At 27.5% G+C, this 27,889-nt stretch overlaps 1 protein-coding gene across 2 annotated transcripts; it reads left to right on the top strand.

Annotated features, from left to right (window-relative positions):
- Nucleotides 1–57: 57 nt before the first annotated feature.
- Nucleotides 58–20,415, top strand: LOC123293936. Of its 2 annotated transcripts, none has more exons than XM_044874940.1 (7): nucleotides 58–206; nucleotides 10,254–10,373; nucleotides 10,441–10,686; nucleotides 16,385–16,711; nucleotides 17,001–17,240; nucleotides 17,433–17,524; nucleotides 20,327–20,415. In XM_044874940.1, the coding sequence occupies exons 2-6, from the start codon at nucleotides 10,283–10,285 to the stop codon at nucleotides 17,477–17,479; spliced, it is 951 nt and encodes a 316-aa protein (XP_044730875.1). In that variant the 5' UTR covers nucleotides 58–206; nucleotides 10,254–10,282; the 3' UTR covers nucleotides 17,480–17,524; nucleotides 20,327–20,415. The 2 variants fall into 2 exon arrangements, with proteins under 2 accessions (XP_044730875.1, XP_044730876.1); XM_044874941.1 differs by lacking the exon at nucleotides 58–206 and adding an exon at nucleotides 6,730–6,753.
- Nucleotides 20,416–27,889: the final 7,474 nt, after the last annotated feature.

Below are 27,889 nucleotides of genomic sequence, written 5' to 3'. Positions count from 1 at the left end.
TTATTATATACATAGACACTACTATACTACTTGAGTCTATATTTGCACAGCATGGTCGAGGTGGTGGTAGCCCGGTGGTTTCCTAGGGCGGTAATGATTCGCGGTCCCCGCAGTCAGTGCCGCATCCGAATACAGAAAGGAGTAGCCTAATATAACAGTGCTACACACTTTGTAATATATCATTATATATACGTATTTTTCAATAGGTAGGATACGATCTCAAATCTCTCATATATTTTTTTTTCGTAACAATTAGTGAGCTTTTAACAATACAAAAAATTTTATTATTATTATTATTTTTAATTTAAACATTTCATTTGCAATTATATTTTATGTGTGCTTTTTAATTTTGTGAAATGCTGTAAATATTTTTATAAAATTTAAATATTGTGAATTATTGATTATTATTGGTGATATTTTTCTGGAAAAGTGTTTTCTTGGTAATATTCGTCAAAAAAAATTGTGTTATCCACATCGGGGAACAGAAATTCTTTTTATATTATTGGATTTGTGAATTACGCAATACAAATAAAAGATATACAGTGAAAATCGTTTAGTACGATATAGAATGAATCGTGATGTAATCGCACTTTTTTATAAAATGGATTAAAAAGAATCTAGTATCAGCATTTACTAAGAAATTAGTTTCAGTAATGAAACCAATAAATTAACGGATTAATGAAATTAATAATATATTTTAAATTTTCGGGATTGTAAATACAAAAGTAGATTAAAATATTTCACTCCTAGAGCGAAATCCGTTAAAGGAAGACTATCATATTGTTTCAAATTATTTCAATAGAACTTGTTACCAGACAAAGTCTTTCCTAAAAAGATGGCAAACTTAGTGATTTAGTTTTAATAGATCTTTATTGGAAGCCAATAGGGGATCGGAGTAAATTTTTTTTATCACTTCAGATGAAGAATTCTCACTTCACAATTAGAAATTGAAGTTGGTTTTTAAAAATCTTTACTATAATGCAAGATATGAACGTTTAAAATTCTTAACTAAACAAAGAGGAAGATACCTACAAGTGACGTCATACGTGGCTATCGCGATAGAGCTTACATATAAAACTTTGTTTTGCTAAAAAAAGGTGGGAAACCTTTAACGGCAACCAAAATTTTGTAATGGTAATCAAGTCTAGTTTAACATTTTTATGGGTTATATGATCAATGCGACATCAGGGTTATCCCCTTTTATGCGGGGGGATACTTTAGCAATAAGTGAAAGAGCAACAGCCATGATTGATTTGAGGGTCACATCGGTTATTGTTGACATGGTAACTCCACGAGAGCTTTTATCTTATAGAACCTTGATTAAAGCTACCATATTGCTAGACAAAGTGCATTGAAGCGCTCTTGCCTCTAAGTATTCGAATTTGCAGACTCTAATTCATCCAATTATAATTTTCAATAAACGATGCGAGCTCGTATTTTTGTCACTAAAAATATAACCAAAGAATGCCTTCTTAAATAACGCACCGTAGTTAGTTTAAAATATCCAGTCCTACGGTCTAATCTGAGAAAATTCATTCGTCTGAGAAAAGCCAGAAAGAACAAATGGAAGCTAAAGAACTTCAGTACAACTGATCATTAACGAATCTTGTTTTTTTTATATTGTTCTTATTGAAATTTACACTTCTTGCTTCTTATATATAAAATGGTTTTTATTCGATAAAAGCAATAAATAGCCTAAATGCTAATGACCTGTAGGAGTATTTGCATTTTTGATCCTTTTAAATCAGGATTTCCATATTTTATAGTTTCAAACGATTTTTATTGTATATCATAAACCATTAATTAACTAACATTATGTAAAACAATGACATGGGTGACCTTTGTAACTTTGTAAGATCTAATTATAAATCAAAAATTATTTTTGCTCCGTGTATTTCCTAAAGAATTTCAATAAGGAAATTAGTTTTCGATTGCAAATGATTCAGTAAATAATTATTTAATCTACAACGAACGATCTACGTGTATATACGTTTTAATTTTATTTTTAATGATTATATGAGCTAATTTTAAGCTATTAGCGCGCGCAAACGATACTCTTAATGTTCGCACGTATACTTTTATATCGCACACACACTGTGTTTGGACGTGCAGATAGATGATGTGATGACGTTGAACGATGTTTGCGTTTTAAATGACTATTTTTAGAATGAACCTCGCGAATTTTCCCGGATCCCACTGTCGAATCAGAAATACTAAACTGACTGACTAAAGTTTGTATGAAGTACGTTTTTTTAATGAGTTATTTTTATCAAAAATTATATAAATATATTTTTTGTAATGTATATTTTGTAATCATTTATTTTTGAATATAGTATTTCGACGACGTTCATTTTAGAAAGCGTTTTTAATTTTTATTTCTCAAAAATGAAATTTGTGTATTGAAAAATTAGTTTTTTGACATTTAAGTCAGATTTGGATTTATCATTAGGATCATGGTCAAATTCTTCACTGCTTTGTTTTTTTAGGACATTAGACAATAAACTTAAATAAAAAATATTTACTAAACTAAAACGTTTCAGCTATTTACTCTTATCTTAAAAAAGTTTTGGAAAAACAAGTAACATAGTAGAGATTTAGTTAATTAAATAATTCAAATTTTTAAACAAATGATAGATATTAAAGTTTTAATTATGACCGGTGAATCCATCCAATTTGATTACAAATAAATTTAATCACTTCACTCTACTGCACTCCTGGTCTTACGATCTTCGCTGAAATGAATCGACATTATTAAACTAGCTCTCAAAATAACTCGATCTAGCCGTTTCAGAGCTACGGAGATATGTACAGACACCAATAAGCAAAAGGCTCAAACCTCCTTTTTTCCGAAGATTAAAAATAGTATAGAAATGATTATCTCAAAGTCAAAAATAAGGATATTATCAAAATCTTCTTGTTTTTATCGTACTTTAACGAGATACAATGTAAAAATGTTGCACTTTCCTCACAAGAATATGCATCACCTAGGCTCAGTTCAGTGATGAATTTACGGGTGAGACAATTATCAAAAGTTATTTTATATAGTTTATTTTCAAAACAAATGGTTAAAAAACTCAAAAATCTAAAAAAGAAAGAGGAAAGTGATAAAATGACCCCCTCCCTCTGGACGAAATCCTAGATCCGCCACTGCTACAGTTGTTCGTTAGTTGTACCTTGGAAACGGAATAAAAATTTCTTAATGTAGATAATTAAATATTAATTCTTATTCATTATTTTTCATCAAATAACATCAAAATTTCCAATTTGATAATATTAGAGAATATACTTCTGAAAACAAATGTTAACAAATTTTCCTTCCTTCTGAAAATATACACATTGTAAGATTTTTTTCTTGCCAGGTGAAACACAGAAACAAACATTTTTTTATACCAGAATAAAAATTGAATAATTTAATTTTTAAAAAGACTCGTGAACATTATATCATATGAAATTTTGGACGAAAGTTGTAACAAAAATTTAATATAAACAATTTGGGTGCCAACTACATTTATTATTTTTGAAACTTGTGAAAAACAGCAATACAATACCTGTGAACGGTGTCGCTATACGTGCATACGTAACATAACTATAACGATACAAGAAATATCAAGTTTACAATTTTTGTGTATATTTATAAATAGATTTGTTGATAATAACCAGAGGCCAGGCTAACGATTGAGAATACATTTAATTTTAATTGAAAATTTTAAGTAACAGATATTAAAATTAATTATATAAGTTCATATTTAAAATATTGATATTTAATTTAGTTAGAATATAAATATTATTATTAAAATACAATTATTTTATTGATTGATTTTATGCTACAAAACAGCCAAATGTTTTTATTGATAGTAATTTGGAATATGCAATTAAATTTATATCTAAATAATAATGGAACATTAAAGAACAAACTTATACATTAAATAATTAGCAAGTTCATGAAAACAATTTTGCTTTATCCGTCCATAACAATGATACATTTATAACATATGAACTGTGAATTTCAGGAAAATAATTTTTTGTCCACCCATAACAGAGATATAGTTATAATATATGAACTGCTAAATGCCAAAATTTTAGAAGAATAAAGATTTTTAGAAAAAGTTAGAAAAAAAAATTTAATTTAATGCAAGAAATATGTAACTTGTCCTATAGCTCAATTGGTTAGGGTTTAATCAATTCCGTCCGCGGTATGCTTAGGGTAGCGGGCTCGATTCCCGTCGTCGCAACAAAATTAATTTAATTAATAGTGCATTCAGCCTCTGAAATTGAGGAGTTGATAAATGAAATTATCAGCGGAAAGGTGGTAAAACACATATATGGTATTACAATGGCTCTATAGGCTCTATAGCCTAATATGCGCTCTGTGTCCTTCGTGAACAGTCAATATAACCTAACCTATAGCCGTACAGGTAGCGTATATTTTTTTGAAATTACTAGAAAATTTAGCAGCAAGCTAGTTTATAAACGTATATGTTTCAGTAATATCTTTTTGAAGCTTGTTAATCACTTTGAATTGTTTAGTAGCATGAATGTAGGTTTAAAATTGTATAAGATTTTTCGAACCATTTGTTATACCATGCATATATGAAATATGCAAGGTATACTAAGTTTAGTCTCAAGTTTGTAACGCTTAAAAATATTGATGCTACCAACAAAATTTTGGTATAGGTGTTCATAAAATCACCTAATTAGTCCATTTCCGGTTGTCAGTCCGTCCGTCCGTCCGTCTGTGGACACGATAACTCAAAAACGAAAAAAGATATCAAGCTGAAATTTTTACAGCGTACTTAGGACGTAAAAAGTGAGCACGAGATTTCGTAAATGAGCAACATAGGTCAATTGGGTCTTGACCTATAGGTCCGTAGGACCTATCTTGTAAACCGTTAGAGATAGAACAAAAGTTTAAACGTAAAATATGTTCCTTATCAAAAAATAAACAACTTTTGTTTCAAATATTTTTTCATAAACATCACTGTTTACCCGTGAGGGCGCAAATTAGGCGTAAATTGTATAGTATGTATTATATAAATTGTATATGTATGTGCAATGTAATAGAGTAATCAACACTATTTATGCATGGTATTTCAACAATTAACTCAGTCAATTGTTTGTTTTCACTTGTTTTTAATTTCTTCTCTGCGCCAACACCAAAAAACACAAAATTTATCAGGAATTTTTTTCAAGCATTAATATGTACATATACAGACCAAAGAAAAGCATTTGAATCTATTTTCGAAAAAGAATCATACACATTGATTACTAGGAAATCAAATCAGATAAGTGAATGAACAAATAAAGAAAAAAACTATTCATGAAGTGAAAGTTTCTCCAAGAATTGAGAGCTTTTACGTTCCTCACAAACTATACAAATCATTTTTATGATTTTAAAAGATGTCATTCAATTGTAGTGTACATTTTAAAATTTTCGTCAAATCAAAGCAAAAACTGGCTTATTAATTAGGAAAAATTAAAAATTAGCCAAAAATTTTAATATCTACCAGCTTCTCGATCATTTAAAAATTTAATTCAAAAACAAATAGAAATATCGATAAAATTGAATATTAAATATCTATGTAAAAAACTCAAAATCAGAAATAAAATGTTCTAAAATCATTCGGAATGATCCGATCAGAGAGAGATTTCTAAGTATTTCAAAGTTTTAATCTAAAAAGTGGTTAGTTTCAGAAACAAAAATGTTGAAAGCAAAAAATATCTTAACGTGATTTTTGTGTTGTGTTATGCTATAACCGAATAACGGACTGTTTATCATCGTTCTTTAGTTTTAACGATTTGTGTTCGAAACCTTAACGTACCGATAATCAAAAATTCTTATCTTATTGAAATCGACTAAAATAATTGATTGGAAATATATTTTTTAAGTTTGTAAGTTTGTAATTTTTAACTTCCAAATTAATTAATTCTTAAATAAAAGTTTAATATTAAACTTGATAATATTCACACAGGAAATTTTTTTTTTCGTGTGCAAATATTACATACTCCAACGCGTACAATTAAATACAAATATAAAATTAGTGGGTGTTTTAAAATATTGAATATTAAAAGTTAAATTATTATCCACACGACAATGTAATATCAAAAAATTCCGAAATTTTCAATATAACTTTAAACGAAAAATTGAGAAACTTTTTAACGTAGGTGTTAAGTCCATAAAAAATCCCCCTCTCTTGCATATAAAGAAAAGCCAATATAGAAAATGATGACGATAAAGAAACGTACATAGGACTAAAAAATTTATATTTTCATATAAACAGAATTGCAGCAATTTTCATACAACCATATCTGTATGTGTCGCGCATTAAAATCAAACTGTTCGGTGTAAAGCTACGCGTGTGGAATAAAACACAAAATCCATACTTTTACAAAAAAATTTTTATTATTATTATTTAATACATATAGTGCAAAAATAAAATATTTATAAAAATAGAATTAAATTTTGGCACAAAAACTGAAATTTTTTTTAAAAATATTGGTGTGTGTATTATTTTTTTAAAATTATTTCTAAGAAAAACAAAACGAATACGTAGAGGAATTTATGGGTGGTGATATGACGTGGGTGGGTTCACATCAGTGTGGAATTTTAAAAAGTTTTCAAACGAATACACAATTAATATTTGTTGTGTCTTTTTATTTTCTTGGTATTGTAATTACTGTATTCTATTTGTTAATGATTATTTAAATTTTTAATTAATCTGAAGTGAATTTTAATTGGAATAGTTTTCATAAGAAGTATGTAAAAAACGGTTTCAAATATTGAGTTATGCTTTGATGTTTAACGCACACTAATTTAATGCACATTTACTTTGATAGCGCCACTGAAATTAATCTTAATCAATATAAATCAAAAGAAAACCTAATGTTAAGCTAACATCGAAAGAAATGATTAATCTAGTAATATTGACTTTTTTTCAAATCTTTATTTGACAAATTTACTTTTCAAATTTTTGTAAAAATACATAACATAGTTTTTTTTTATAATTTTATGATATTGGATACAGATATTTGCGCCAAAGATAGCAAATTACAAATAGTAATACATAACAGATAGAAAATACTTGATTTATTTCTTGTGAGATATAATAAAAATATATTATAACTATTGGTAAAAAGTTTTGCAATCATTATTTAAATAACAAACTTGTAATTAATCAAAAAAGAAGTGAATATCCAAAAAGACTAATAATTTCGCACGATATTAATTTAACTATACTTATATGAACTGTTTAAAGAACAATTTAATAACCATTTATAATAAAATGATTGATATAATGAAATTTTTCAATTTGCTTATACCAGCTAATACTTGAAATCAACGTCAATCGTTTGATAATAATGTTTTTCCGAAATTTAGTTTTTGCTTTTGAAATGTGGACATTTTTAATTTCGTTGTGTATTTCGGAGTTATGTAAGAATAGTTTCCAAAAACAATATTCTAATACATTTTGTGTATTTCGCAAACTTCAAACTTCCCAAGAAAACTTTTCATAAATATTCAACTAAATTAATCCAATCGATTTGAAATTCCTTAGTGGTTTTCTACGAGATAATTTGGTAGAAACAAGATTTGTTGTAATCGGCTAAGAATTTCGCCCTATAGAGCGTAATCACACGTTCCACGTGTAATTGCACGTTACACGACGCCAACAAAATTAAGGTAGTACGAGCGCCAAGGCAAGTGTGGTTGAAATGATTTGTATACCTACCTAATTTTTAACTTTGATCATGAATTCTGGTATAACTTCATGAATGTAGAAGAAAAAGAAAATTTTCGATATCTGCCTTGGTTTTTGAAATATCGAAATATGTAATTAAACAAAATTTTCAATTTTCAATATTTTGAAAATTACTCCAGATATTGAAAAATTATATTCATACTTTTCGTCTTATACTGCCAAGTTATAACATAATCCACCATAAAAATTGAAAATATCCTTTTTTTTAATTTTTTCCCCTCTAAAGTGTTCACACATACTTAATTTAGTCGGACACAACCGGTTTTTTTTTTTTTTTTCAATAATTTATTAAGGTTTTAACTTTTATTTAAATAGTTTTTTTCAATTTCTATAAACTAGTTTTTCAGTAATCTATGAAAACATATCATCCATCTACTGTTTTCCCATAAGACCAATCTTAAATTTACCTACTTTTAAAGTCATTTATTTATTTAAATAATCGGGCCACCCCCTCCCCCCTTAAATTTTCAAAAATTTTTTAGACTAAGTCAAACTTCATATAATAAAAATCCAAGCCTTTTATCGCAATAACGGCTTCCTTAAATTAAAGCTTATTATCATAAAGCACATAAGAGGATGATTTTGTAATAATGTATTGGTAAAATTATTAAAAATTTCTATCTTTCACTATACAATTGGGACTTATGAAAGTTATACTTCAAACTGGATATAAAAACAAGTGAAAACTAACAATTGACTGAGTTAATTGTTGAAATACCATGCATAGTCAGTGTTGATTTCTTTATCACATTACACATACATAACTGATAATCAAGTATAGTACATATTATAAAATTTCCGCCTAATTAGGGCCCTCACGGGTAAACAGTGATGTTTACGAAAAAAATTTTCAAACAAAAGTTGTTTAATTTTTGATAAGGAACATTTTTTACATTTAAACTTTTGTTCTATCTCTAACAGTTTACCAGATGGGTCCTACGGACCCAAGACCCAATTGACCTATGATGCTCATTTACGAACCTGGCCTCACTTTTTACGTCCTGAGTACGCTGTAAAAATTTCAGCTCGATATCTTTTTTCGTTTTTGAGTTATCGTGTCCACAGACGGACGGATGGACGGACGGACAACCGGAAATGGACTAATTAGGTGATTTTATGAACACCTATGACAAAATTTTTATACTAACATCATTATTTTTAAGCGTTACAAACTTGGGACTAATATTTCATATATACATGGTATAAAAACATAATCAACTGTAACAAATTATTAACAATAATTCACAATTTTAAAATTTAATTGTATAAAAGTTTATGCCAAACATAATATTTGCTACCAGTCAAGGGCAGAATTACATAAAGCTGCATGCATGTATATTACATCAACACTTTAAAAATACATTTATTATATATATACACAATATAACAGAATAAATAATTATATTACATTTTACATCTAATGAAATGTACACTGTAATTAAAGTTAATGGCATTTTGGCATACCAAAATAGTCGAATACACCTGTGATCCTACAAATAATTCAATAAATTTAATTTTACATCATTTTCAACTTTGAATTTGTTCTCATTTTATTAATTACATTACAAAACACAAGACTGAACTTATACTCACGTTATAGATACTGACATCAAATTTGTAAAATGTAAATAATCATGTCGTAATTGACATTTTTGTTATGTTTGAAATGTTTTTCACGATTTCACCTTGGCATCAATTATACTTTTTATGTTTTTTTCCTAACTTTTAATTATACTATTTCTAATTTAAACTCTACTTGGAAAATTATCATAAAGAAAATTTAAAGCTGATACAAAAACTAATCTTAAATCTAATCCGGAAAATAAAACCTTATCAGTTTCTTGAATTATTTCGTTAATTATTTTTTTAAAGAACAATTTTTAATTTTTAAAATATGCATCGCTTACTTACCAATATTCTAAGTATAAACACGGGGATAATTTTTTAAGAATTATTTACAATATGTCAAAAATTTGTGTTAAAATTATCTGTTCCAGATAAGTTAATATTTTTGACCCTGGATAAAAAAAAGAGTATTAGAAGGCTTGAAGCCTATGTGATTGTCTAGAGCTTCGAAGCTCACCCAAAGGGTTAATTTATATTTTGTGGGAACGAGCTCTATAAAAATATAAAACGTACCATACTTAATTGAGAACGATAATTTTTTCTATGAAAATATAGATTTCTACAAATTCTTAGATTGAATACTTCCCGAAGGTTTCTGAAAGTATAATAAATCAAATGTAACGAAAACAGTTTTCTTAACAAATACAGATCTCAAACCACATTTAGATTACGGCGTAATTCTTTCCGGTGAACTGGTAGACCTGCGGATGAAACTGTATTGATATTTTTTCTTACCTGGCATTAAAATTTATTTTTTAGTTCAGAATAACATTATAAAAATGATAGAATCTTGAGTGTAGATATTTTAAATTACTTCTCTGCGCCTCCACCATTTAATTAAATACTCAAAGTTAATTTCTTTTTTTACAGCGAACGAGCGAAAATAAAAATCAGCCAAAATGTTTAAAAGTCATTTAGATATGATAGGCAGGAACGAGCCTGTCTCCAAAAAAGCAAAATTCTGGCAGTCCTATGTCCGATCTTTAAAAGGTATTTAAAAAAAATGTAAACTTTTACCGAAACACCTTTCTATTAAACAACCATTTGAAAAATTTAGGATCTGACGATATTCGGGCACCAGAAAGCGCTCGTACACCACGTAGCATTTTCCGGCCATTGTCTGAATTCCCTGAATTACACTCAACAACATGGCCCTATGGAAAATCCATTTACGATGATCCAATTCACGCTGCTGAACGCATCAACGTCCCTGGTTACCGTTATTTGCCAATTCATCGTGAAACTTATGGCTACTCCCCACGGGCTATTTACCCACATCAATATAGCTCATCATACCGACCAAGTAAGTATACCAAGTACTAAACCAGAGTAATGCGCATGTCTGTATGATGCGGCACTGATGCCCTAGTACAATTCTATAACAGATTGTTACTAGAGAAAAGAAACACATCAATGCAGTTCGGACCTAAATTAAATTCATTATTCGAAAACGGATATTTGAAATAATTTAGGTCCAATTTTAATGTACTATTGAAAAATTAATTTTATGTTTTTTTTTTAAATTTTGGAACTTGAAGCTAATTTTGAGCTAAAACTGATGAACTCGAAAAAAAAAACATAGAATTATTTTAAATGGAATGTAACTTGTTATGTAATTTCTATATTTTGTTTGCAAATTATTAGCTGGGCACTTATAAAAGTAGGATAAAAAGATATGTCAAGATAATTTATTTTTGAGTTTATAATAATTTGATTTTGAAATGCTCCACTCATGCGGTTCACTTTAAAAAAACGCTTAGTACGGATTGTTTGTAAATTATATCATATTATTTTTCAACTCAAAATATTGAGTGAAGTATTACAAACAAAAGTTTTGTAATTGTGAGTATATTGTTATGAGGATGCCAATTTCTCCGTTACGGAACTCCCCTGTCAAATTCAATAAATTCAATAATAAATTATCTTCACAAAAAACTTAAAAATCAAAACAACAAAAAATGTACACGCTTTTCGATTTGGGTATGGATAATAATTCATTGATACACACAGAATGTAATGGTATGTGATATTGGTAGGGCTTAATTCGAAAGAACATGCCTCTCCAACATCAAATGGTGTTACACTCAGTAGATTGCTTAGTATTTGAATGTGGTAAAAGGCTCATGTTTCAAATAACTGTTGTTTTTAGATTGCGTATAAGCATGATGATTTTTAGGTAGAGCGCCCTAATCGGAAATGCTGTGATTTGATTGAGAATGTCCTGGATTTAACAGCACCAGGAGACGTGTTATTACCCTGGGACATGTGTTGTTTCACAATTAACCAATTATTATTATATTTATCTATATATTTATTAGAATTTAATATGTTTTTCGTAACTAATTTACAATTTTATTTATTAATGTTTCAGCGTAATAACACTTTACGAAATCTAAAGATCTAAAAAAAATTTGTCAACATTTTTTTTGTAAACCAAAAAAAAGTGAATCAATCAAATTTTTAATTTTTTTTTATTATTTAAAATACGTAAAATTTCTGCACTTAAAATTTCGACTTATTTTACAAACATAATATTGTTTAAAATTTATTTTTAATAAAGTGTAAAATAGGTGAATTTAGTAAATTATTTGAGTGCCGCTTTCAAATATTTATTATATATATATATATATCTCAGCAGCTTACTTCCCAAATCGATTTTTAAAAAAATATTATTTTATTGAAATATTTAATTTTAATTAATGTTTTGTTTAGTAATTATTTAAAAAAAAATCAATTTTATTTTAATTTTAATTTATATAATTTGAATGTATTGCCATCATAATATGTTAAATTTAATGTACATCAAAAAAAGTATACCAAGGAAAAAAATAACATCCAGAAAATAAACACATGGGACGTGATATATATACTTGTTATCCACTCCCTGAAAGCAAACGCTCGAAGGCGAACCACTAAGAAATTGTTTTTCTTTGACAATTATTAATAATATTCATATACATACTAATTTCACTTTAATTAATTTTCAATTAGATCTAGGGTCAAATGAAAATGGCTTATCTTCATCAAGAATCGAGTAGATCCCATAATTTTGGATATGTTTTAACTGGAAGAAAATTACCATTAAACGTTCTATGCGGTACCAGGTGGTATAAAAAAAATCTTCGTCTTATAGCCAAACCTGAAAGAATTCGTATTATCGTTTTCATTCTCTATTTTTTTTCTGTTGAATAATTTTATATCTAAGCAATTTTCTGAACTCAGGAAGGAATTATTACTTCTCGCCTAGCTCTTACCTCGCTTAGTTTCTTTATGCCATTCTTAGTATGTATTACATTCACGCGACGCGAGTTATGATTTATTTTTAAAAATAAATATTTTTTTATGGATGAGTGTGCAAATATTAGCCGAACGGGAATGGAAGTACCCAGCTTCTTATTCAATATATGGCAAATTAGAAATTTTTACAGATTCTCTTTGTTTACAGAGCATTCAGGAAATTTCAAGCTCAAACTATTTTTCGTTTAAGCTAGTACGCATTTCTTATAATCTGAACTAATTTTGGAAATTTTCATTAAAACCTTTAAACATATTCAAAATTCAGAGCCACTCGATTTTTTTGTAAGGTACAATGCCTTTATAACTGATCTATTGTGTTTACTCGATCCTTTATTTTCATTTCAAGTATGGTTAATGTCATTTGTATCAGGTATTGAGTTATGGAGACATACACTAAATGATTCGCTCAAATTTTATGTTTTTCATTTGTTTATGTTCAAAATTTTTCTCATTTTCTCATCTGGTTGAGTTTTTTCTACTACATTCATTTCCAGCTTTTAACATCTAAATGATTGTGCAAAACGGAATATGTCAGTAATTAGTAATTTAATATGCGGAAATCTCAAACTTCCGTAACTTGTGCTATTTACATGTTTTTGCAGAAATTTCTTACGCTTCCCAAACCTAATAATTACTATTTTTATGGATTTTGAGGGTGGAAAAAATTATATAAATTAGTTTTAAACACCATCGAAAATTTGCAAGGAATTTGGAGCAATCATCTCAAATTATTCAATATTCCAAAAGATTCAAAATACATCCCCAGAAATTAATTTATTAATTATATTAATTACTTTGATAATAATTACTCATAAACTACGCCAAAACCCCAAAACCGATTGGTGAACTCTCATAACTTATCGATGAACTTATTCGATTCTAAGGTAATCAATCGATTTTAAGGTAAGAATTCATTGCAATATAAATTACAAAGCACAATATTTCAAAACAAAAATATTAATAAATATTCTAAAGGCTTTTAAATGTAATACAATGCTTTCATTTACCTAAAGCTATCTATTAAAAAATGGCAATCATATTTACTTATGAAAAACTCACCAATTATTTTCATTTTCTTCATAATATAATTCTTATTTTGAGAATTTCATTTCAATTTAACTTCGACATTATAGTATAAATAAAAAAATTACAAAATTTCATTTAAATTTCAAAACATTTTACTACTTTTCTCAAAAAAATTGAGAGAAAAATAGTCCAATGTGCCAACAAATAGGATGAATTGAATTTCATTATGAAAATTGGATTATATTTATTAGAATTTTGTAAAGTAGAAAAACTTAAAATGTTTTAAAGATTAACAGTGATAAAAAAGATAGATAATTCAAAGTTAGAAAACAAGAAAATTAATTAATTTGAAATTTCCTTTCCTCTGAAAGAACTTTCTGCTAATGACAAGTCGAAAGCAAAAGCCTAATTCTTTTTGTAAGGCTTGCGTTTATCAAATACATTATTTGACTTTTATTCGAAAAATTCATCATTTTTCTGTTAATCTTTTTATATATCTTTAAGAACTTTACGAATATTTTGTAAATTTTAATATGATCCAAATTTGTATATATCAGAAAATGAGAAAAATACTAAATTGCATGTGTTCATTTTCATGCAATAAGTTAATTTGATCTCTATACAGCAATGATACCTCATTTGTCAAATAAATCAAATTCAAAAAAGAAGTAAAAAAAAACTATTTAATCTCCATGACTGAATATCATTGTTGTGAATTACTATAATAAAATATCTAACGAGCCTGTCTTGCGCGCCTGCAGCCTCTAAATAATCAAGCATTTTATCGCATTCAAGCATTTGCCAGGGAATGGATGGTTTTTATTCATAAAACCCCTTATTCATCAAATCCAAATCCATAATTTATCAGACTCTCTTTTTCATCCTTTCATGAAATAAAAAAGAATACTTTTTTTTTCTTACAATTTTTGAGTCAATATTTTTTTCCGGCGTTAATAATTTTTTGAAAACGTCGTATTTTTTTTATAGATTTTTTTTATACAATATTTTTATTGTAGTTTTTTTTAGACTATTTTTTGTAGCATAATTTTTTTAGGTAGCCGATTCTTATTTTTTTGAATGGATAATGTAATATGTATCAGAGGTAGGTAAAACAACATTTCATAATATTTTGAACATCTTCATTCCCTGGATTTTTTGGATGATAGTAGCTTGTAGCTTTTACATGAAATGTGATAAAAAGAATTATTCATTTTCAGAAATACGCATGAATGAAAATCAATGGTTGGTAATTTTAACAAGGTCAATGTTCTAACAAAACATGTCACTTAAAACTAAAAATTTATTGTAAATATCCAATCTTCATTGGCTTATGTGATGTTATTAAATTTATAATCTAGCCATACACGAATATTCTTTTTTGCGAGTAAGAATGTGGCGAAATCGATCAACAGGAAACCTTGAAGGCGTTTGGCATCATTACATGAAAAAATTTGTAACGAGAATGAATATAGCGTACCAAACCTTCTGGGAAGCGTTTTGGTAAAACATGCACAAGATACTAAGATCAATGTTTACAATTGCGCCTCGCGAAACTGGATTATGCAGTACTCCCCACATTAGTCGCCAAATGCATGGCTTTTAATCTTATACAAGATCACATTCACTTTTTGTCATTCTTTCTTGTAGATAAGATTATTTGTTAATGGCTAGCAAAGGCCGGAGTCACTAACGTCAAAATGATGGATGTTAATTTTAACAACGCCCGTTTTAGCAATCTAAGTCATTTTGAACGCTCATTTTCTTACCTATTCTAATAACTAGGCGTCTAATTTCCATTAGGAATTTTAGGGATCCCTGAGTATAAAAATATCGACTACAAACAGCGTCCGTTAAAATCATTTATTATTTTTTTAAATTACTTTTTATTATTGTGAAAGGTTTATTAGTAAAGAACCGTTCTAAATCGATAAAACCTTGCATCGCTAAAGTGGTGCCCCACTTTTTGTTGTTTCATATTGTAATACCAATTCTTTACTGCTAACAATCGTAAATTTGATTTAATAGCAAATGCAATTATTGATCAAGAATTTCTTCATCTTAACTCTCTAAAGAAAACAGATTTAAAAACTATAGGCTCAATTTAGTCAGGCTAGAATATTCCTACTGAAAATTTTGCGTTTTTGTTCATTTATCATCGTCAAATTTAAATTTGAAAAAAATTTGAATACAATATACAATAGCATGAAATTAAATTTTCACCGAACAATGAAAATACTCACAATCATACTCGTAAATCATGCCGTTAGGCAAATGGCATCTCAAATATGTAATACAAGTGGTCTAACTTACAAAATGTTTAACAAAGAATTAAATCAAAAAAATAAAGTATTCAATTTATATTTTTAATAAAAGAATTTTTTTAATTTTTCATGAAATGCAATATTATGAGGAAGAGTAGCACCTCTGTAGTCTGGCGATTTTTAAATTATATGTTTAGAGAATTTTATTGAAATTAAAAAAGTGAAAGGAATTCGAATAATTTTTTAACTATATCACTATTACCGAAACTTCTTTTCACATAAGTTTGTCGTTGGTAAAAAAAATTGGTTTTGTTTTCAAAAACCAAGTGATTTCAGTTAAAAGCTTATAAACGATCTACAAAAGTGTTACTCTTTAGGTTTATATTTGTTCAAATATCTAACGAAAATTTTTTGCAGTCTATCGTGTTCCACTACGTAACCGTTCACCTTTCGAATCCGAGAAGGCATGGCAAGAACATTTGGATCGTATAAGTTTGAACCATTACTATCCAAGCCGTTATCCATTATACTTAGTATACCGTTCCCCACATCCCGTTTCCAGCGCCTTAAGCGGCAATTCATACGATCCAAATCGTGCATGGCAAGATCATCTTGATAGACTTGCAGAAATTGACAAGTTATATCCATCACACGAACCCCTTTCATGGAGACACCGTTCACCAACACCAATTAAACCAAGTACTTTACTTCCACGAGCCAGTGAAATTGCTTACAACTATGCCGGTAAGCAAAATTTAATTTTGTTCTCAGACATTTTCTTGGGTAGTTTAGCAGAAGATTTGATACCAATTTTTTTAATCCATTGAATTTTGAGGTGCGTTCCCCGAATTTAAATAATATTTCTTGATTTTTATGTTTTTCAAATTTTTGCAATAAAAAAGAGGACACGAATAAATTAAAGGCAAAATTCGGAAACGGATCCATCTAAAAAAATTGTAAATTCTTCAAACTTCAGCAAAACTGCACAAGCAAAATTAACAAAGTATTGACGTTAATTTAAACAATTTTCCAGGTTTGCCAATCTATTCACGTGGTGGATTACCAACAAAATTATGGGATCTATTAAACCCATCACCACATCTACCAAAATCAGCTATTACACGTGATCCATGGTGGTGGGATTTACCAAGCTTAAAACCATTTGACCCTACATACGATAGTTGGGGTAAATCACCTTCCTTTTTGCGTGATTCATACTTGTCCCCAGTGAAGCGCACTTACTTATGGGATAAACATCCCATCCGACCCTTTGGTATGTATCCTATACTAACATAACATTCTCTTTATTATAATTTTCAAACAAGACTGAATAATTATTATTGAATTCTACCCCAAAAAACTAGAGTTAGCCAAAAGCACAGTGTGGCTTTTTACCTTAAAGCGCTAGGTTAACGATTAGTTTTTAATTATCAAGTTTATTTTTTAATAAAAGATCAAATTTCAGACGAGCCAAAAATTCACGGCTGTGAATATGTTAGACTAGGACGTTAAACCGTTTAACTAGTCAACTAAAACACATTCTTGTGCAACAATTAGGTAATTTATCAGCGGCATTGTTGCAACCAATGCATGCAACAAACAACAAAACAAGTAGAAGAATTACAATCTTGAATGGGTGATATCTAAAAAAACCTGTAGCTTCTTTTAGTTATTGTTGACACTAAAAAAACCAAAACTATCTCATTTCCAAAAACTCCTTATGTTTTAACTATTTATTTAGTATATGTATATTTTTTCGTATATGCTATAGAAATATTTTCCCGCAGAATTTAATGACTTTATATTTTTCAAATTAAAAACGGTTTTTGATTCATCAATGATGTGCCAATGTAAAAATCGCAGATGGTTAGAATTGGGTAAATTTTTTCTTTTTTTTTTTACAAAAATGGACAGATTGCATATAAGTTTTATAACAAAACTGTTTTTATTTTTTCATGATAATTTTAAAACAATTGACTGAGTTAATTGTTGAAATACCATGTATAGGCAGTGTTGATTACTCTATCACATTTCGCATATACCTATACATGTCACACATACATAACTGATAATCCCATATTAATACATACTATAAAATTTGCATCTAATGTGTGCCCTCGTGAGTAAACAGTGCTATTTACAAAAAAATGTTTCAAACAAAAGTTGTTTATTTTTTTATAAGAAACATTTTTTACATTTAAACTTTTGTTCTATCTCTAACGGTTTACAAGATGGGTCCTACAGACCCAAGACCCAATTGACTTATGTTGCTCATTTACGAACCCGACCTCACTATTTACGTCCTGAGTGCGCTGTAAAAGTTTCAGCTTCATATATTTTTTCGTTTTGGAGTTATCAAGATGACAGACGGACGGACGGAAAACCGAAAATGGACTAATAAGATGATTCTATGAACACCTATTCCAAAATTTTGTTCGTAGCATCAATATTTTTAAGCGTTACAAACTTGGGACTAAACTTAATATACTATGTATATTTTATATATACATGGTATAATTACAGACGGTTTTAAAAAAACTAGACAAAAGTGTTATTGTAAAACAATGTCTTTTTTTCTTAAATCCAAAATCAAGAGCTCTTCATAATTTCAAACTGGGATCAAATGTGATCGATTTTTGATCAAATTAGATCAAACAGTATAAATTTTTATGTACAAAAACCGATTTTGATATATAGCATTGATTCTAAAACAAAAATATTTCTATAACGTATACAATTAAAAATGCTAAATAGAATAATTTTTAATACTTGTAATATATGCTTAGCGCTAAAATTTAATAGAAAAGGGCCATTCTAAGTTTTTCCATTCCAAATAACTAACTACGTTTGGAAAATAATTTCTAATTGCGGCTCTCTAAAAACAAGTAGTAAAGTTTAACAGTTTTTAGTAACTTTAATTCAACTAAAAATCACTAACTTCCATTTTCAGCCGATTTTTCACAATAAATTTAAATTTTATTTGAGAAACCAGGCATTGGTATTACAAATATAATAAGTAAGAATATTCAGAAAAAATAAATAGTTGTTTTCATTAATTCAACTTTTCAACGTTTCGTTTATTTTATTTTCACTTCCTCAGGAGTTTACAGAATGTATAGAATATATCGTAGATGTATGAAGAAGTCAAAACAAAAAACGAAACGTAACAATATTGAATAAATAAAAAACTAATTTATTTTTTGGTCTGAATAATCACTTAATCACTTAAATCACTTTTGGTTAGAATATATATTTGTAAGAAAAAATGGACATTAATAATTAATTCTATTTAGTATTTTTTTAAATTAATGTTTAGAAAATATTAGTTGTAATATATGTGTTTTTCGTACCAATCAAATTTTTGTTTTTTGTATAATTTTTTTTTTTTTTGTATGTATAATTATTCCCTTAATTTTATGCCCTAATCATTTTTTTCTAAAATTTTTTATTTTTCTTTATAGTATAAAAAAATCTATAATTTTAACGGTAGAAATAATTTTCTATTTTTTCCACAGCTTTTTATATTTTTTAATAGAAATATTTTTTTATTTTTGTATAAAAAAGAACCAATTGTATTTTTCTTTTTTGTAGAATTTTTTAATTGCTTAAATTAATTTTGACTAAGCAATTATTTTATTCATTCATTTTGCGTATCGTAAGTCCGATAGCCAAACGGAAGTATTTCATTATTCAGTTTCTTTATTTTTTATAACTTTGATTCGAAAAATAACTTTGTATCTTTACGAAATACGAAAAAACAGGCTTTTCTCGGTAATTAAATAAATTTTTTATTCGATTACTCGGTTCATTTTTATTAAATATTAAAATCTCAATTTACTGTACTTCCCATTAAACCATCAGCAAAATTCTGTAAATTCATTAAAGTTTCGGTGAATTTAAATGATAGGGATCAGAGAACAGGGTGGAAATAATTTCTGCCAAAATTGTAGCTATTCAGCGAAACAAAAAAATTAAGACATCACACAAAAACAATTGAAAATATTGAGATACAAGTCTGTATAAATTTGTTTTGTAGCAAATGCCTTGATATTTTGAACTAAATTTTTGAAGACTAAGAGAGCCTGATTTTTTAAATTCAATATTAATTCAATGATAATTTTAATATGTATTTAATGGATGCATGACCAAGGGACGAAAGACGAAATAAAAACACTTTGTGTCCAAAAGATCCAGAGGGTTCAGTTTCTCAAAAGGGACAATATTTACTCGATATTTCTAGATTCCATAAATCATGGAAAAACTGAATAAATCAAAAAAAGGTTCCCTAGTGGCTGTCGGACTAAATTTTCTTTTTTTCTTTTTTCTTCAAATATTAATTGATATATTTTTCTGTTTTAGCACACACTGTCTAATTTAAACGACGAAAATAATCGAAAAAATAAAAACATAATTTACACATACAAATATCACATTAAAATTCAAAATTACAAATTCACACCGTTTGGAAACAAAAGAAATTATTTGAAAATGGATTGAAATTAAATTATATCACCATTCACATTATTTATTTTCATAATTTATTTAAAAATTTCAACAAAACAAAAATATTATTTAAAAAAATTTTTTTTTAATATATCAAAAAAAATTATTTATTTTGTTGTTTTTGACTGATTTTGTAAATGATATTTGCTAAATTTATTTTTATATTGTTATTTACATAAAAACGAAAACGTGTCTCGTGGTTCGATCTCAACGCATTCATTTAGGCTGTAAATATTAATGTCACTATTACATAATAGCAAATTATTTATAATCAGTCAAAAGTTTTTTGAAAAAATTAGAGACCATTGTATTTTATTTTAAAATAAATTAAAAAATGTACCAAAAAAATTAATAAAAACAGCTTAAAAAACGAATATATATATTTTATTATTTAATACTATACAAACATCACTTACTTATAGATTTGATATTGAAAATGGAATTCATACCATCCATCTTCTGTGTAGTCTATCTCGTAAGCCGATCGATCGATTTCATCTTTTTTATCACGGATGGAGAGTGAATTTGATGCCCTTTCAAAAATAGTATCACAAGGTAGGAGGTGCAATTTGAAATTTCAAAGTTGGGGTGGTTGGAGAAAAAGGAATTCGCAAGGTACCATTTTTGAACTACCCCGTCGATATCTAAATCGACGTGTTTTCCGAATATAACTTACCTACGCCCTCTTCACAGACGTGCAAACTCCACCGCAGCCGCAGCGACATTAAATAGAATTGCTTATACCCAAAGACGTCAACTACCGCAGCTGTTTATTTTTTTGTTATTAGGGTTTTAAAAACCTTCTAATATTAGAGACCCGACAATAATGACGCCGGGTAAAGATGGCTTGTACTGAAATGGTCCAAACGCATGTGTACAACGATAAACAGCTTAATAATTTCAATAAAAATCGCTGCATACTTTCATTGTAATATGACTTAAACAAAGTAGAATTCCTAGAAATAAACGAACTAGCACAATAGAATTTGTCACCAAAATTTCATTTTGATCTCAGAATAAGTGTCTACTTAAAATAGAAATTGAGTCTGAAAAAATAAGAAAGATCCTGAAACTTCAGATGAAGCACTTTGTATCAATGTTTAAAATGTTTTGTTGAAGTACCATGTCAATTCATACTAGGTCTGCCAAGTGTAGTTTCAGTGAGTCATTTCAGAAAGACTGAAAATCTTCTGCCAAATTCGTAGAAACATGTACATTCTGAAATCAGTTTCCTGATGAAGAACAATCGACGTGTGGACGGGTAATAGACATGTTTCTACGTAAATTGGGTACTAAACGAATACAAATCCAAGCTTTCTGGATTGAGTCTTACAAGCGGAATAAGACTTACAATTGAGAACGCAGTGCTAGCTAACGCCTTTGAAATTTTCAGCCTGTCTAAAATGACTCACTAACTCTACGCTTGGCCGCAGATCTCCATTAAGTTTCAAAATATCACAAAAATGATTTTCTGTGTATTGAAAATTTATAAACGTCTATTTCTATCATAACTCCAGTCCTTTCGTAATTTTCCAACAAATTCTTCATTTAAGGAGGAATTATAAAAAAGTTAAAAAAATGGATCATTTAAATAATTTTAATTTATTAATTAAGTGTGAGCCAAGTAATGAGTAAATAAAATATTAAATAAAATTATATACACACACTTGGTGTTTATCCCCTTTTTTGGGAACTTAAACGGCTGTAATTCAGTCAAATGATTTGATATCTCAAGGAATATTATGTGTTGTAAAATAGGGAAAACTGAAACAAGTTATTAATTCTTGTGAAAAATCTAGCAGGTTTAAATGCAATAGAATAATAATACTAAACGTTAAAAGGGCACAAGGTTTTAGAGAAGCAAACATTTATTTTTAATCGAATGAGCGATTCACATAGAAAATACTTCTAAGTAAAAAAGCACCTATTAAATATTTTTTTTTAATATTTACCTTACCCAAATTTTCCTGCTAAAGCATAGTTTTATAAAGCAAATATTTCCTTACTTTTATTTCACCATAAGTATTTTCACAAATAAATCCCAAATAAATTAAGATTGAGTTTATAGTACAGTAAAAGATGTAACTTACTTTTAACAAAAAGTAAGCGATTTATTTAGTTTTCCTTAATCTGTTACATCTTTGACTGGACTATTTAATAAATGATAACAATGCGTATAATGTATGAATTTTTTTTATTAATTAATGACAATGAAAGTAATATTTTAAAGTTGTCCCACTTTCTGTGACTCACCAGTAGCAACAGAAATTGAATGTTGTACAAATTGATAAAAACCTGTGTGTATATAATTTTACTATTTTAGTAACATAAAATTTAAAAAATAATTAATAATTGTAAATTTTAATTGTAATTTAAGTATTCATAATAATTATTTACAAAAATATAATTTCAAATAATAATATTCTCCTCTAAATCAAGAAGAATTAAAATAGAAAATGAATATAGTAATAACAATAAATAATAATATCGATTATAAATAAGTTAATTGAACAAATGATATTTTTTTAATTAATTATAATAATCATTCTAATTGAAAAATGAAAACATTTGTATGTATTTTTTTTACAACACTCTTTAATATTTATAGTATCTCTAATGTCTATATAATACATTTAATTTTAAAATCATTTCACTGATTCATTTTTATAGAATTTATCATCGCAGTCATATGAGACGCAGTTTGTGTTAATATCCAAACGTTTTGGGTACAAATACACCTTCATGAACTTAAATAGGGAGGCTAAGCTAATGTAAAAAATAAACGATCACAATAACGTCAAGTAAACTAATTGTACTTTTATAACATTTCTTGTAAATATTGGGCGCATTCAAATGAAATTCTTCACTTGAAGTGAAAAAAAATGTAGCCAATGAGTGATCAAATAATAAATCGTACACCAATCTTATGTTATTGTTTATAAATAGTGATAATATTTCGATTTTAAAGATTGGATTGTCTTTAACACAAAAAAAAGTCTCATATAGTAAATTCTATTAAAATAACGAATTGTATATTCCTATTTATATATATTCATAAAATATAATTCACTAGAAACCAAAAAAGAATTGTCTTATTTTTACCAAAATAATTTTTTTTAAATTTATTTTATACACAGATTGGTAATTAAAAAAACAAAATCATGAATTATATTATTAATTCTTTTTTTTTATAAACAGAGAATTTGTTATCAAATTTTATTTCATTTTTGTACATGTTTGAAATATGAATAAAAACGTTTTTAAACGTATTCGAAAATAATTTGTTATTTAACTAATGAAGATATTGTTATTAGTTTGCCTACAAATAGCATTTTCTTGGAAGCGGTTTTCAAAAATGTTAAGAAAAATATTCCGATTAAAATAAAATTCATGCAAAGTTTGTGTGGTCTCACGATTGTGTACTCAACTGTGCAAAGATGTAAATACATAAATCAGCAGTGATCACATATTATAAAAATATAAACGCACATTACTTATTATATACTTGTTTCTTAAAATTTGTTAATTATTTCTAATTCTTACAGTGGATAATTTTAAAATTAGTTCTTATGCATGGTTCGCATCAAACTATTACGGTTTTAATTATTTTAAAGATAATCGAAACGCTCGAAGTCGATTCTAAAGATAACTTTATCGAAACTTTAAAATTTAAATATTTATATCTTAAATTATGAAATTATGGATCTTATTTTTAGGGAGCTACAGATGAGATACTAAACTACGAATATACGCAACGAGTGACAGTGATTCACGCTACGCCAGTCGCTTCCATAAAATAAATTAAAGAAAATCTTGTTTAGTGATTTATCAACTACGTTTTACTAGCATTACTTAGACACCGTAGCAGGATATTTATAACTAGAGCGCGGTCCACGTTTGGCCTTCCACATTTCAACATAAGAAAACAAGGTAATTATTTTTCTTTAAATAATTATAATGAATTTGCTTTTCGTAAATATTCCTTGTAATTTCCAAATTTAAAAATGGTATAGATAAAAATAAGCTCCGTATAAAATTGATGACGTGGTTTAACCCGGAGTCATTATTGCCGGGTATCTAATACCCGACGATTTTTAAAACTCTAATAACGTTAAAACAAAATATGCGCGTTAGTTGCCGCTCACAGTAGTTATGGTCGTTGACCTTTTGAGCGTATAAGCTATTGTATTTAGTGTCGCTGCGGCTACGGTAGAGTGTGTACGTATGAGAAAAGCACGCGGGTAAGTTATACTCGGCCACAATGTCCACGTAACATTTATATATACAATTTAGATTTTTGAATTTTTGATGATGTTATGCTCATTTATTTAAATGTCTAACTTAAGTCAAAATAAATGCAAACTTAAACCATTCTGTGTTATTACTATAGCATTACATGTGATTCACATATAATTTTATAGTTATTTAAGATTGATTTGATGTCAAATAATGTATATTGCGGACTCGCGAAAAAATGCGACTAAGCTGTATATCAGATATATTTGGTAGCATTAAAACAAAACACATATTAATTAATATGTATTTTTCAACCACCAAATATTTCTGATATACAGCTTTGTCGCATTTTTAAAGTACGCAAATATATATAGGTAAAATACCCGATCGCAACGGGTATGTTCTATTTGGTCGCCACAATGACACCGGATTAAGAAACAAAACTGACGAGTACATACATTTATTGAAAAGAAGGAATACGGATGAAAAACCAAACATGCTACAGAAACTAGATATGCAATATTGCCATAGAAGCTTTTTAAATAACATATAAGCTGAATATGCAACATATAACCATGGAAGTTATTGAGTTAAATAAAATTGTTGTGTAGAAAAAGTATGTGTTTTTCATTAATGTGGAAGCAAAATTGGATCACCTTTAGAAATAAATCTAAGTATTTTGACAACCTTTACTTTTCTAACTACAACGAACCTTGATATAAATATTTCATAAAAATATATTTTGGTTCTTTAATTATACATATTAAACAAATTCTCTGTATATTAAAATAATTTTTCGATTATAAAAATTCAAGAACAAAATAAGATTAGCATTGATAAATATTTTTGAAACGAGGATGAAACAAAATTTTTAATAATAAATAAACTTTTTTAAATTGACTAGAAAACACAACACAACAAAAGTTAGTACCATATAAAAAAATTGATTTTTTTAAAATAAATTAAATGAAGAAAGAGGATGAAATGATTAATTGATAATGATCGATTAATTTTTTGTAACTTTGCAACGTGTATGGTCTAGCTAGTCAAAAACACAACATTTAAAACAAATCAAACAAACGTAACGAAAATTTAAACAAATTTATTAAATGTCATTAAATTAAAATAAACAATTCACGAGCCCAGGTTAATAAAAGCCAACTTTCCATCGTTTTAGGTTTAATTTTCTTATATTATGTATGGAAGGTGGAACTAAATTCACTCTATCGTAGGCTAGCTCGGAAAAGTTTATGGGCGTTGAAATATTATGAAAATTACTAAGACCTAAAAATGTCACTGCAAGTTGTTTGAAAATTTCGATATAATTGTTTATTTTAGTAAAATGTCAAATAAAAGGAATCTGCACAAAACAAATGAATAAGGAATTTTAATTAAAGCGATAAATATTTTATATTGTTTTAAATTCAACTGGTCATATAAAAAGGCTGTATTAAGGAATTTGAGAGTTTCGGTCAATGAAGACAATAAATAATTCAGATCAGATTTCATAACCGCTTTCTAAATACAAGAGTTGGTACTACCCATAAACTCCAAAATACCTCAACAAGGAATTACAAAAAAATCAATCAAGTATTTTAGTAATTCTCTTACAAAAGCAGAGGAGTTAAGCCGTTATTGAACACATCTACTTTTGTACAATATATACCAAAAAATATATGAATTTGGCTTAAATAACATTCATTTGTTCTATGCAGATTCCAGCTTTTAGTTTTTAGATTCACGATATAAAAAATATTTTGGAAAAAACCGCATTAAAAAAATTTATTTACTATTTTGATTTAAAATGATTAAAAATATATATTTTTTTGACCATTTTATTTTTAAATTTATCTATTTATTTTAATAAACGTTTTTTATTTTATTTCTTTTTATTTTTAGGAAAATAGTCTTTATGAAAAATATGATACATTTCTAGTCAAAGATTTATCAATAAATGCAAGTATTGCGTCTGCGCGTCCACGTTCGCATCGTTAATGTACGTAGTAATTAGTTTATCATTCATTTTTTTTTTTTAAATTAAATTAATTTGTTGAAATTATTGGCCATGAACAACTAATTATCAAGACACAAAACATTTAATAAATACACATTTTCTCTAATTATATTAATTAATTATTATTAAAAATACAATTTAAATTTTTTTTAATTTTCTTTTTCTTTTTAATTTTAATATTTTTTTTTAATGAGTGATTAGATTCAATCAAAAAGCAAGTCAAATAAATTTACCGACCGCATTCAGAAACCAAGTATACGATCGTTCATTGCGTACATATTCGAAACTCTAAGCCTCGATCTACACTTCAAACTCAATCCCGATACATTTTAAAAAATAATTTATATTTTCGTTTTAATTCATGCATGTATGTATGTTTATAGCACAGTTTAATTTAGTCGATGTGTGACAAAGAATTCCTTAAAATCTGAGTGTGATTGATACATATTCATGGTATATTAAACGATCAGCGTATCTGAATGCGAACGTTTACTGTTCGGTCTTTTCATTTTTAAGTTTTCATAAAATAAAAACTACCCACATTTTATATTACTTAATAGTCATAAACTTAGGCTCTGCTGTTAAGTAAATTTTCAGTCTTTTCATTATATTTGTAAGATTTGAAAATAATAATAACCACATTAAATGGAGAATGGTATAAAACGGCGGTAACGTATAACTTCATATTACGCAGCAATGTAAGAATTCAAAGGCTTGCTACAGTAAGATTTTAGTAACTAAGCACAATAGTAAAACATTCCTGAGCTCTCTTAACGAAAGTAATCGACTTAGCCTATACAATTCCATAAAATCTTGTATTAATTAAGTGGCAGGTTTCAGTTTTTGGCAACTCAATCATGCTTACCTACTTGAGTGAAAATATGTTAACTAATTACTTCTGTGGCTGAGATGCCAGAAATTCATACCATCGCAATTTGGATAGAAAACAGCCGTTGTTCAAAATAAACCTCTCAATTGAACTAATTTCTTTTATTCAAACTGAAAGATATATTTTAGGATGCAATTAGTTAAAATTTAATAACTTGTGGATAGTTATACCGCGAATATCATTAATAAAAATTATATCTTTGGTTACATTCGACTTAAAAATAAAAAAATCGATAATTAAACATTAAAATTGAATTAACAAAATTAAATTAATTATTTTC

The sequence above is a fragment of the Chrysoperla carnea genome, chromosome 2 (assembly GCF_905475395.1).
Source record: "Chrysoperla carnea chromosome 2, inChrCarn1.1, whole genome shotgun sequence".
NCBI lineage: Eukaryota > Metazoa > Arthropoda > Insecta > Neuroptera > Chrysopidae > Chrysoperla > Chrysoperla carnea.
This window is presented reverse-complemented; position numbering and strand designations above follow the sequence as displayed.